This window comes from Xyrauchen texanus, chromosome 35 (genome assembly GCF_025860055.1).
Source record: "Xyrauchen texanus isolate HMW12.3.18 chromosome 35, RBS_HiC_50CHRs, whole genome shotgun sequence".
NCBI classification, from domain to species: Eukaryota; Metazoa; Chordata; class Actinopteri; order Cypriniformes; family Catostomidae; genus Xyrauchen; species Xyrauchen texanus.
The window spans coordinates 39,848,040-39,861,258 of record NC_068310.1 but is presented as its reverse complement, the minus strand read 5'-3'; the positions used below and the strand labels follow the sequence as shown (position 1 = coordinate 39,861,258).

At 37.9% G+C, this 13,219-nt stretch overlaps 1 protein-coding gene across 1 annotated transcript in view; it reads left to right on the top strand.

Annotated features, from left to right (window-relative positions):
• Nucleotides 1-36: 36 nt before the first annotated feature.
• The window catches only part of LOC127628604 (E3 ubiquitin-protein ligase TRIM39-like), a 131,716-nt gene continuing 118,533 nt past the window's right edge, over nucleotides 37-13,219 (top strand). Inside the window, exon 1 of the mRNA XM_052105374.1 lies at nucleotides 37-668. Within this exon, the coding sequence (XP_051961334.1) occupies nucleotides 267-668 (402 nt within the window). The 5' untranslated portion in view covers nucleotides 37-266. The remainder of the gene's footprint in view (nucleotides 669-13,219) is intronic.

Here is a 13,219-nt window from a genome sequence, read left to right as displayed (position 1 = left end):
TTCATAGTTAACCAGGAAGAAATCTGAGACTGACACACCTGTTGATCTACAGTTTTAGATCACGTCTGACCTGAAGCTCATTCGACTGAAGAACACGGAATAATTTGATCAGGATTAGGACAGTAATATTTGGGATGCACATTATTGAAATGCTCTGCTGTGAATGTGAAACTCTTTGATTTAAAAACAGAATACTGAGTGTTAAAACGGGATTAGAAAACTGAAAGTGAAACTTTGAAGAAGGATTTTGACGTGTGGCTCAGAAAATGGCGTCTACATCTTTTTCTGAGGAGGATTTATCTTGTCCTGTGTGCTGTGATGTTTTTAAAAATCCTGTTGTCCTGTCCTGTAGTCACAGTGTGTGTGAAGAGTGTATTCAGAAGTTTTGGGAAAGTAAAGGATCGAAAGAATGTCCAGTTTGCAGAAGAAGATCATCAAAGGATCATCCTCCATTTAATCTGTCTTTGAAGAACCTGTGTGAGACTTTCTTACAGGAGAGAAGTCAAAGATCTTCATCAGGATGTGAAGCAGTCTGCAGTCTTCATGAAGAGAAACTCAAACTCTTCTGTCTCGATGATCAACAGCCGGTGTGTTTGGTGTGTCGAGATTCCAGAACACACAAAAAACACAATTTCTGTCCTGTAGATGAAGCTGTCATCGATAATAAGGTCAGATCAATTATATTCAAAACATTTATTAAAACATCATAACTTGCAGCATACTTTATGATTGCATATATGAACAAATAATTACAGACAGTAAATTAAGATTATTCTGGTCAAACTCATAATGATCTAAAAGCAGAACAGGGCTGGAAAGTAAGAACTCTTTATATTAACATGTCCATTTCTTTCAGGAGAAACTCAAAACTGCACTAAAACCCTTACAGGAGAAACTGAGAATATTTGAGGAGTTTAAACAGAATTTGGATCAAACTGCAGAACATATTAAGGTTTGAATTAAACTGTAATTAAAGAGTGTGAAACATCCCATTTTTGGAAGTGTATATTGATATACAGTTTGACCATCAGATCTTTCTCTGAAATGTCTTTTGTTTCAGTTTCAGGCTCGACACACAGAGAGGAAGATTAATGAGGAGTTTGAGAAACTTCACCAGTTTCTACATGATGAAGAGGCCGCCAGAATAACAGCACTGAGAGAGGAAGAGGAGCAGAAGAGTCAGATGATGAAGGAGAAGATTGAGAAGATGAGCAGACAGATTTCATCTCTTTCACACACAATCAGAGTCATAGAGGAGCAGATGACAGCTGAAGATCTTTCATTCCTACAGGTGGAAACAATGAACATTTATACAACTTCAATATTCATTATACTGGAGACAAATGTCAGTTTCAAACATTCAAAGCAAATTCAGTTTGGATGAATAATCTGTGTTTCTTTCTTTTTACAGAACTTGAAGAGCACAATGGAAAGGTTTGTATTTTGTTTCCTGTTTCTCTCTCGGTTCTGAACCCAAATCAACACGACTGACTCCTGAATGTTTTTCAGAACCCAGTGTACACCAGCAGATCCAGAGAACATTTCAGGAGTTCTGATCAATGTCCCAAAACATCTGAGCAACCTGAAGTTCACTGTGATACAGAAGATGCAGGAAAATGTTCAATACAGTGAGTTGAGAATACAACAATGAATTCATAATGATCATTTGTGTTATTTGATGTGTGTTTGAGTGTGTATCTGTCCACTCTCTTCAGCTCCAGTGACTTTGGACCCCAACACTGCTCACTGTAAACTCATCGTGTCTGATGATCTGATCAGTGTGAGATTCAGTGAAGAGGAACAGCTGCTTCCTGATAATACTGAGAGATTTGGTGTGTCCAAGTGTGTTTTGGGTTCAGAGGGTTTTAATTCAGGGATTCACTGTTGGGATGTTCAGGTTGGAGACTGTACACACTGGTATTTGGGTGTGATGACAGAATCTGCTCAGAGGAAGAAGAGTATATACTCCAGGAGTGGATTCTGGTGCGTGAGGTTTATTGATGGTAAATATGTTGCAGTCATTTCACCTGATCAAGGATCTCGTGTCTCAGTGAAAGAGAAACTCCAGAGAATCAGAGTTCAGCTGGACTGTGACAGAGGAAAACTGTCATTCTCTGATCCTCTCACTAACACACACATACACACTTTCACACACACGTTTACTGAGAGAATATTTCCATTGTTCGGTGTTTACTGTAAAATTTCTCCTCTGATGATCTTACCAGTGAACTCCTCTGAAAAAAAGACTTAAGAATGAAATTACAGATTAAACTTGTATCTACAAAAGTTGAGTTTCTGTAGAAGACAGACTAATCAAATGTGTCTTTGTAGCATCAGCTGTTAATTCATTTATTCTTAAATGAGTCTCTAAAGCACAAAGTCAGAATAAGTTTGTTTTGTCTATTAATTCCTTCACTTGTCTTTTCTGATGTTAAAATACAAATAATGAACAAATAATACAAATAATGATTTGTTTTTTTCAAAAACTCCCCAAACTTTGATTTTCATTCATAAACAGCTTTATGAATGATTTTCATGAACAGATTTTCATTTAACACTACATGAAAGATCATATTTGAAAAAACAAAATAGCTGCTCTTTAACAGAAATGTGTTATATTCACTGTCTGGGAAACCAGAATAACATTTCAAAGTAGATCTCGACAATCTAGAGACGCCAATTACATGGAATATCCACAACTAATAAACTATCAATTAATCGCAAACGTGCAAATCACATTGCAGGAGTCTAAATACCATTTGAATAAACACACCCTCTTGATATATTTCCAATGCATTTGCTTAGTATTAATTGATTAGTGGTGGTGGCGTAGTGGGCTAAAGCACATACATGTAATCAGATTGATTTGCACTTTTCGCACCAAACTCATAGGCGGAAATCGCGGGGGGGTCAGGACAGGGTTTAGTTTTTGTGATTTACTATGTGAATGGACAATGGTAATTATACAAAAACGCAATATTTATGTTAACGGGCTGCAGGATGCAAACACATTCAGACAGCAAAACAGAAATGTCACAAAAAAGGACATAACCTCTGGTGCAGAGAAAAGAAAAAAAGAAGAAAACAGAGGAAGAGATAAACAGCACGATAAAGGTATGTTAAGTAGCTAGGCTAAGTTACGAGCTAACATTAGCTGGCTAGTTAGTTAACATAGCCAATGTAGCATATCTTATTTTTTAGGAAAGTTTGATTAAACATCTGTAAATAGCCTTGACATCTTAATATATTATAGTACAACATATTACTTAGCAAGTTTTAGATTAAAGTTTTTGTCTTCTGTGTAAAAATAACTTTCCTGGGTATATATTTCTGTAATAAAAATAAGCTTCTGTTCCATAAACTTAGTACTGATAACAACTTAACATTATTTACATTAGTCTACAATTTTGGGGTCTTTGCTATTATATTCCAATATCATTCTGCCTCAGTTAGCTGTTATAGATTAAGAGTTGTTGTTTTAGGTGTACAGATGACTTGCTGCTGTGTATAATAATTAGTGTTGAGAAAATAACATTCTGTTCTGTCAAATATGTCCTCTTATGAAACTTCCCTAGGAGCACAGTTGAAATATTTTGGAGGTGGGGCACAACCAACGATGATCTAATATAATATCACACGAAGAGTGCAGTTTTTCTCCAGATGTTATAGTATATTTTTCAATATTCTAGTATGTTTTTATATCAAAGTACTTCTATGAGGTTTCTGGCCTTTGTGTGACCCAGGAGAGAGAGGTTACTAAAAGTGTTGATGCTGCAGAGGCCACAAAGAGCACCAGCAGTAACAAAATAATGAGCCTAAGGACCTTGAAGATAGACTAAAGCCAAGTTTCTACCAGTAAAAAGATATCAAAAGGCTCTGTGAGATAATGGTGGCAAATAGTATCCATTGGTTACAAAAATAACGAAGGGGCGTAGAAATGAGGTAATGCCAGATAACAAACTGTATAGAAGAGGAGATTTTGGACTAAGAGAGTCAGAACGGACAGCTGACCGGTCTCATGTTTGTTGGTGTTCAATAAACTACAACTTTGGCATCTGGAACTCAAGACTCTGAGAGTTTTCTTACAACTTAAAGAGATTCATCGCGATTTTCCACGACAATATCAGATTTTATACAAGTTAAAAAACAAGAAGTTAATATTAAGTGATGTACATTTTAGACACCATATTGCCTGTTTTAGCTCCATTTTACCAACGAAAATAGTTGAAATCTAAGCCACAGCACTGTAATTGCGTCTCTGAGAAACACACCGAGGTGTTTCATTACTGAATGAATCTCAATGACTCACTCATTAACAGTGACTTACTGCCTCCTACTGGCGGTTTAATTTCACATTTAAAGTATCTTTTCATGTTTTAAATCTTTTCAAATATAAAAATTCAACATTTTATTTTTAAAACGTCATATTACTTATGTCTGTGTAAAAACATCTAAATGCTACTTTAAATGCAGCTTCTGTATTTCTGTAGCTGTCGCAGATAGTGTATTTTCTTGCTGAATATTCATCATCTTTTGAAAGTTTTTTGTTTTTGTTTGTTTTATAAATGTTGTGTAATACTTATTTGGGAATTGTATTTGATTTGCATGATAATTTGGCAATAGTGACACCTACTGGAGAAAATTAGTGACATAAGACGTACTGGTCATGTGATTTGATTCGGAGAAGAAGCTGAGAAACATGAGGTGTTGCACACGAATTAAGAGGTGTAAAATTGAGACGAGTGTTTGGTCAGAAAATGTCTCCTAATGTCTCCTGAATCCTGATTGGAAGGCACACGGTATGTTTGTATATATTGGTTATCATTTATTTATAATTTAAGGTACTGTGTGTATTGATTTCAATTTAATAAGCTTTATAGCGAACGACGTCATGGCAAAATCACTTCATCACGAATTTGATTGTAATTTTGGTTTATTTTCAGTTTTTTCACGGTGTCCATTTGATGTTTGTGATGTTGATTGTCCTGATTCTTGAGAGAAAGACATTAAATAAAGAAGACATCGAAGGCATCAGTTGAAGCGTGATTTTTTTCTGGTCTGGAGAAAACATTCAGGAGCCGTTATAGTGAAAAAACATGCATTCACCCTGCCTGGAAGAGTGCAAGAGTTCATCGTGGAAAAGGAAAGATCGCCAGACCTCGATGTGAAGAGCCTACTGCAGTCGACCCCGGTAGAACACTGCAGCCATTGGTGAAAGTGAAGACGTCTCTATTCAATTGAGCAACGCGATTTCGTCGCATTGAAACTCTATTGCGTTTCACGTGACTGCATTCCTTGCCTTGCTAAAGTGCAACGCAAGAAGACATTGCTTCAGTGACGACGAACAGCCACAAGGCGGCAACGTTGCGATGTTTTTCGGACAATCGAGTTTGTCAAGAGTTGCTACTTTTGGATTTGCAGGTCAGACTGTATCTTTTGAACTTGAAATGTCATTTCTTGGTTGCCTTAACATTTATTCTAGTTGAAATTGTGCATATGGTTGAAACAAATATTTGCATTTGATAATTTTCTAAATTGATAGAAGTGTGTAACTTGATTAATTTCCATTTTAACATTCCAATTGACATTGTGCAATTTCCACATGCATTACAGCTTGTTATCAGTGTTTAAAGCTTATTAATAGTGTGGTTTACAGCAAGTTACGGACATGGATCAAAATAGATCAGACATTTGTGTATTAGACCAAGTGATTCAAGCTCTTAAAGAAGAAAAGGCACAATTAGAGGGGAAATTAGAAACTGAAATTGATGCCTCTGATAGAGAAAAATATGAAGAACGCTTAGCTGAAATTAATGCAGATCTGGAAGTTAATAAGACGAGATTACAGGAATCATCATCACGAGTTGAGCAAGAAGTTAGGCGATCAGAAAGAGAAAGGCATCCAACAGAAAAAAATGCTTGAGTTTAGGCGTGACGAGTTGGCAAAAAAGAGAACGGAAGTTTATGTTCACATACTTAAACTTTAAAGATGAAGCTCAATTTATCAGATCTAAATTGAAAGAAGAGTGCTCTAAAACCGAGTTAGATGATATGATTGTGACGGCAGAGAAACGAGAAGCAGAGTTAAAACAAATATATGAGAGTATTCGTGCACTGAACGTCCCATCTCAAGATATAAGAAGGAGAATGGATAGCTGCACTTCAGTTACTAGTGAAATAACTGCACTACTGAAAGGACGTTGCGCAGAAGTTGGCACAAAGGAGTTTGATGCTGAAGCTGTAAAAGAAACACTCCTTCAGTTACTGCAAAGAGATGATGCCAGGTCAGTTTATGGATCAACTGTGTCGAGAGCTGAAAGAGATAGTCAGCAGGGAAGTCATCTGTCAGCAAAAAGGGCGGAAGCAGCGGCACGCTTAGCTGTGAAACGTGCTGAACTAAAGCGAGAAAAAGAAATCTCAGCTCAAAGAAAAGAGGTATTAGCCCAACAAGAGAGGTTAAAAATGCTGGAGGAGCAAAGGGATCTTGAAGTAATGGAAGCTGAATACATTGTGTATGCAGAAGAGGAATCAAGATTGAATGCTGAAATAGGTGATGCTAAAGAAAGAAGCACTATGCCTCCAAGTCAGCTTCCACTGCACCACAAAAACCCTTCATGCATCAAGGTTTCCCTAGAAACTTTAGCTCAACCTTGCTCTAAAAATGATCTAGAGAAAAGAGTAGATGAGGTCTTGTTAGTGAAAGCACTAAAAGAATCCCTGGCAATGACTAAACTTCCAGCTCCAGAGCCATTCACGTTTACAGGTGACCCACTCAAGTTCACTGAATGGTGCACCTGCTTTAAAGCTTTGATCGAAACAAACTGTACAAGCCCAGCACATCGGTTGTTCTATCTGAAAAGGTACTTAAGTGGAGATGCGCTTAGTGTACTAGAGGGAACATTTTATATGAGTGATGAGGATGCATACACACAAGCTTGGGATGTCCTGAACAAACGTTATGGACACCCCTTTGTAGTTCAAAGAGCGTTTAGAACAAAGCTAAATAACTGGCCAAAACTTGGACCCAAAGAATCACTGAAATTAAGGGAGTTTAGTGATTTCCTCATCTCTTGCAAAAATGCAATGCCTCATGTACATGGTTTGAGGGTTTTGGACGATTGTGAAGAAAACCAGAAATTGCTTCAGAAACTTCCTGACTGGATCACAACTCGCTGGAATAGGTATGTCACTAAAGCATTAGATGAAGAGAAGCCATACCCAAGCTTCACTGAGTTTTCAGACTTTGTGGCAGAGGAGGCACGTATTGCATGTAATCCTGGTTAATCTCTACTTGCTTTAAAACATGCAGATGAAAAGTCTGGCAAGGAGCAGAAACGTCTCAAGGCCAGTGCTCTGACACAAAATGTTAAACCCATTGGAAGGAGTGCATTGGAAAGAGACAAAGGTTCCAAACTAAGCCCTTCTGTCACTCAGGATAATACACAAATAGAATGTGTCTGCTGTCAGCAAAATCATTTTATATACAAATGTGAAAGGTTTGCGGCAATGCCTCTTGAGGAGAAGAAAAGGTTTGTCATCAACATCAAGATGTGCTTTGGTTGTCTTCGAGTCGGCCATGTCTCTAAAAACTGTAGAAAGCGAGCTACTTGCAACATCTGCAGGAAGAGTCACCCCTCTCCACTTCATGAAGAACGCTCTCAAGGAGGAAAGCTGGAAGCTTCACCTGATGAAAGGGCTTCTACTAGCTTATGCAGTGTGGAGATGGATAATGGTAATCACACTTCGATGATTGTTCCAGTATGGCTCTCTTGTGCTACAAAGGACAGCACAGAGATTTTAGCCTACGCATTGCTGGACACGCAGAGCAGTAATACATTTATCAATCAAGACATCTGTGATAAACTACAAGCAAACACAGAACCTGTGAAATTAAAGCTGTCCACAATGACTGATAGAGCTTCAATAGAGAATTGTCAGAGAGTAGTTGGACTAAGAGTGAGAGGTTTTAGTCTGCAAGAGTACATCGAAGTTGCCACCCGTATACACTCGAGAATACATTCCCTTGGAACGAGATAGCATTCCTACTTGTAAAAAGCTCAGAAATGGATGCACCTGCTCAGTGTTGCAGACAAGATGCCAGATTTGTTGAATTGTCCTGTAGGGCTTCTAATTGGCTTTGATTGTCCAAGGGCTCTGAAGCCAACCCAAGTGATATCAGGGAAGGATCACGAACCATACGCAGTCAAAACGGACTTAGGCTGGAGTATAGTGGGATCCATAACACCCCATACTTGCTCTAGAAATGTAGTGGGGTTCTGTCATCGCATTTCTGTGAAGGAACTCCCAGCAATCACACCTGCTGCTGTAATCAGGACGTTAGAAGCAGATTTTCGGGATACAGACTCAAGAGAAAAGACAATATCTCAGGAGGACATTCAATTTCTTCAACAGTTGGATGAAATGACTCAACACAACAAAGAAGGACATGTAGAAATGCCCTTACCTTTCAGAGAGCGTCCTCAATTACCGAATAATAAGCAGCTTGTTACGGTTCGTTTGAAACATTTGAAAAGAAAACTGGAGAGAAATCCCAAGTACAGAGAAGACTATGTGAGATTTATGGATGGTGTCTTCAGAGATGGTGATGCCGAAGAAGCAGATGCCTCACCAAAAGAAGGCAATGCATGGTACATTCCGCACCATGGGGTGTACCATCCCAGGAAGCCAGAAAAAATAAGAGTGGTATTTGACTGCTCAGCCAAATTTGAAGGTACATCTTTAAATGACCACTTATTCACAGGTCCAGACTTAACAAATGCTCTAACTGGAGTTTTGTGCAGATTTCGTGAGTATCAGATTGCGATTGTTTGTTATGTGGAGAAGATGTTCCACCGCTTTCACGTCAGTCCAGATGATCGTGATTTCCTGAGATTTCTATGGTGGGAAGAAGGGAACACCGAAAGGGAACCCAAGGAATACCGCATGCGAGTGCATATTTTTGGAGCTGCATCCTCTCCGGGTTGTGCGAACTACGGCATGAAATATCTTGCCAGCAAATATGAAAGGGACTACCCACTGGCAGCGAGCTTCATTCGCAAAAATTTCTACGTGGATGATGGACTTGCCAGCGTTGATTCCATCGAGAAGGCCAACAAGTTGGTTAGTGAAGCGCAAGAGGCCTTGGCTAAGGGAAAACTGCGTTTACACAAGTTTGTTTCTAATAGCAGAGAAGTCTTGAGTGCAATTCCAGAGAGCTAACGTGCCAGTGTAGTGAAGGATGTAGATCTAAACTACAATGAGCTTCCAATGCAGAGTGTACTGGGAGTAAAGTGGAACATAGAGACTGATACATTCTCATTTAAATTAAATTTAACTTAAATTGACTTTAATGAAAAGGCTGCCACTCGGCGAGGAATTCTGTCAGTTGTTGCAAGTGTGTACGACCCATTAGGTTTTCTCGCTCCCTATATCTTGACTGGGAAGAGAGTGCTCCAGGAGATGTGCAAACAAGGGGTAGGATGGGATGAACCTCTTCCCTCTGATCTGAAGCCAAAGTGGGATACATGGACCCATGACTTGGAGAATCTCCAAAAGGTTAAAATACCAAGATGCTCAATTCCTGGAAATATAGGCAGAATTCAGAAAATAGAGCTGCATCATTTTTCAGATGCTAGCAGTGAGGGTTATGGGCAGTGTTCATACATCAGGATTGTTGCTGATGAACAAGTACATTGTGCACTGGTCATGGGTAAGGCCAGAGTAGCCCCTACGAAGGTTTTCAGCATACCACGCCTTGAGCTAACCGCAGCCACAGTTTCTGCGGCAGTAAGTCATGTTCTTAGGGAAGAGCTTGATCTGAAGGTAAATGAGGAGTTTTTCTGGACTGATTCCCAGGTAGTGCTAGGGTATATCAAGAACGAAGCTCGGCGCTTTCATGTCTTTGTAGCTAATCGTGTACAGAAGATAAGAGACTCTACAGATCCAAGACAATGGTTCTACGTGGAAACAAGTCAAAATCCTGCAGACTGTGCGTCTAGGGGTCTCAAGGTGGCAGACCTGATGGACTCAAGTTGGTTGATAGGTCCCAAGTTCTTATGGGAACGAGAGATTAGCACTCATGAAAAATCCCCAGTGCTTCTTGTAGGTGACCCTGAGGTAAAGGTCCTGAAAACAGATGCCTGTGTAAGAGGTTGCTTCCTTGAAAGACTCAAGATTCTCAGATTGGAATACAGCCCTCCATACTATTGCTAGGATCAAAAGACTGGTAAACAAAGACAAGTCAGGGTTCATTAGTGCAGAGGAGAAAAAGAAAGCAGCTCTTGTGCTCATCAAGGCAGCACAAAGAGAAGCCTTTGAAGAAGAACTGAAATTGCTTAGTCAAAACCCTGCTAAGCTGCCAAAGAATAACAAGTTATACCAACTTGATCCCATCCTCCAGACTGAACTGCTTAGGATTGTAAATAGTCGTCCGCTTACCACTAACACAATAAATGACCCAAAGAGTGTTGAGCCTTTGACGCCTAATCATCTGCTCACGATGAAGACCTCAGTGCCTCTTCCTCCTCCTGGAAAATTTGTCCGTGAAGATTTGTATGCTAGGAAAAGATGGAGGAGAGTGCAGTACTTGTCGGAACAGTTTTGGAGCAGATGGCGCAAAGAATACCTGGCCAACGTAAGCCTCAGACAGCAGTGGCACACGCCTAGAAGAAATGTTCATGTTGGAGATGTAGTAATTCTCAAAGAGGACAATGTTCCCAGAAATGAATGGAGGCTAGCTAGAGTCATTGAGACAAGTGTAGACGATGATGGGTTAGTGCGAAAGGTTAAACTCCAAATGGGACAAAGTAAGTTAGGTAAAAAGGGTGAGCGATTGACACCCATATCCCTTTTGGAGCGTCCAATCCAAAAATTAGTAGTAATAGTTGAAAACAACTCTTAAAATATGAGTGAAACCTCAAAATGGGATTAGACGAATTAGTTTTGACATCTAAAATAGTTTAATTCAAATAAAGGTAAAATAACACTGGTTGTGAAAGTGTTGAAATATGAATGAAAGTTAAGTAAAAGCTTATAGAAAAATTGCAGGATTTATTTAATTTGATCGAAATATTACTGACATAAATCCTTGTAATTTTGGTGGCAGTGTAGCTGTCGCAGATAGTGTATTTTCTTGCTGAATATTCATCATCTTTTGAAAGGTTTTTGTTTGTTTTATAAATGTTGTGTAATACTTATTTGGGAATTGTATTTGATTTGCATGATAATTTGGCAATAGTGACACCTACTGGAGAAAATTGGTGACATAAGACGTACTGGTCATGTGATTTGATTCGGAGAAGAAGCTGAGAAACATGAGGTGTTGCACACGAATTAAGAGGTGTAAAATTGAGACGAGTGTTTGGTCAGAAAATGTCTCCTAATGTCTCCTGAATCCTGATTGGAAGGCACACGGTATGTTTGTATATATTGGTTATCATTTATTTATAATTTAAGGTACTGTGTGTATTGATTTCAATTTAATAAGCTTTATAGCTGAACGACGTCATGGCAAAATCACTTCATCACGAATTTGATTGTAATTTTGGTTTATTTTCAGTTTTTTCACGGTGTCCATTTGATGTTTGTGATGTTGATTGTCCTGATTCTTGAGAGAAAGACATTAAATAAAGAAGACATCGAAGGCATCAGTTGAAGCGTGATTTTTTTCTGGTCTGGAGAAAACATTCAGGAGCCGTTATAGTTTCCTCTCCATTGCAAATATTTTGTTGATACTTATTTAATTTGATTGGTAACGGCCCTTTTGTGTCTTCATATAATTTAATTTGATTACATTTATGAAATTTACACAAAAGATCATGCATGCATATAATTAGGTTTAAAAATAAATTTATGAAGGTAAAAATGCCCATAAAAGTAATAATAATAGTAGTAAGGCTTTCCTCGGTGTACACGTATCCTTGCAAGTACAATTTTGCCTGTATTATTGGTGTCCCCTTCAAAAATTGCTCTTGAGAATTGTTATGTTTATTGTCCCCCCCAACATTTTTATGAAATTTTCGCCCCTGATTATACTATCCGTTTCTATTTGCAATGAAGATACTTTTGCAACATGCAGTGTAACTTTTTACAAGTCTTATAAAATCCCTGTGTTTCAGATAATTATAACTTTTAATATTAATATTTTGACCCAAAAATGTAAATTCTGTCATCATATACTCAACCTCATGTCCTTCCAAATCCATGTGACTTTCTTTTGCAGAACCCCCAAAAAAAGGTCTTTTGTATTCCATATAAGGAAAGTAAATGGTGAGCAAAATAGCTTGTTTTGGTCACCATCGACTTTCATTATATGGACAAAACATTCTTTAAAATGTCATCTTTTGTGTTTCACAGAAAAAGTCACACAGGTTTGGAAGGACATGAGGTTGAGTAAATAGCTGTGCGTAAGGTCTTACGTAAGATGGGGTATAAAGTTCATACTAAGGGCTTAGTAACTACTAGTTAGTTTGTAACTAAGACAGTGCTTAATTTGGTTGCTCCACCTGTTCTTAATGCAAGTCTTAACTAGTAAGTCGTAAACTCTCCGTAAAGTGATGCGTGGTCGCATAATATGAAGTTTATCTGCATTGATCTGTTAAGCACCTTCATATTTGTACACAAAAGTATTAAAAATCCATGAACTTCAATTTGATTTGTTACGGTTGATGTTCAAACCTTGTCTGCTCACGTAACTGTCACTGCGGACGTCACAAGAGCAGCTCTCTTGAGAGACATATTTTGATCATTAAAATATTATTTTAATGATTTAAAATTGTAAATGTTTTTGAAGCCTGAAAAGGAAATCATAGCCTTATTTTATTATATGACCCAAGCTAAATCTGTATAAATGACTTTGTGAGTTTTTATGTTAATTAATCGTCATATTCATGAAAGACCTAAAACAGGCAATTCATTGTCATAATCACAATTATTTGTTTGACAATTAATTGTCAGCCAAATTTCACAATCGTGACCCCTAATTTTCATTATTAGGTTCCTACCTTGTGTATTGTTTTGTTAAAAATGTGTATGAAATTGCAAACATTGACAACAGCTTGTATCATTATTAAAAATGCGATTTCATTACGTCATATAAATTGATAAAATGTGAAATTTGTACATTTTTAAAAAGCTAAAATGATATTAAAATCACAAATAAAAAATTGCAATATACTATACTGCATGAATATATAAGAAGTTTGCTTAATATATATTTTGT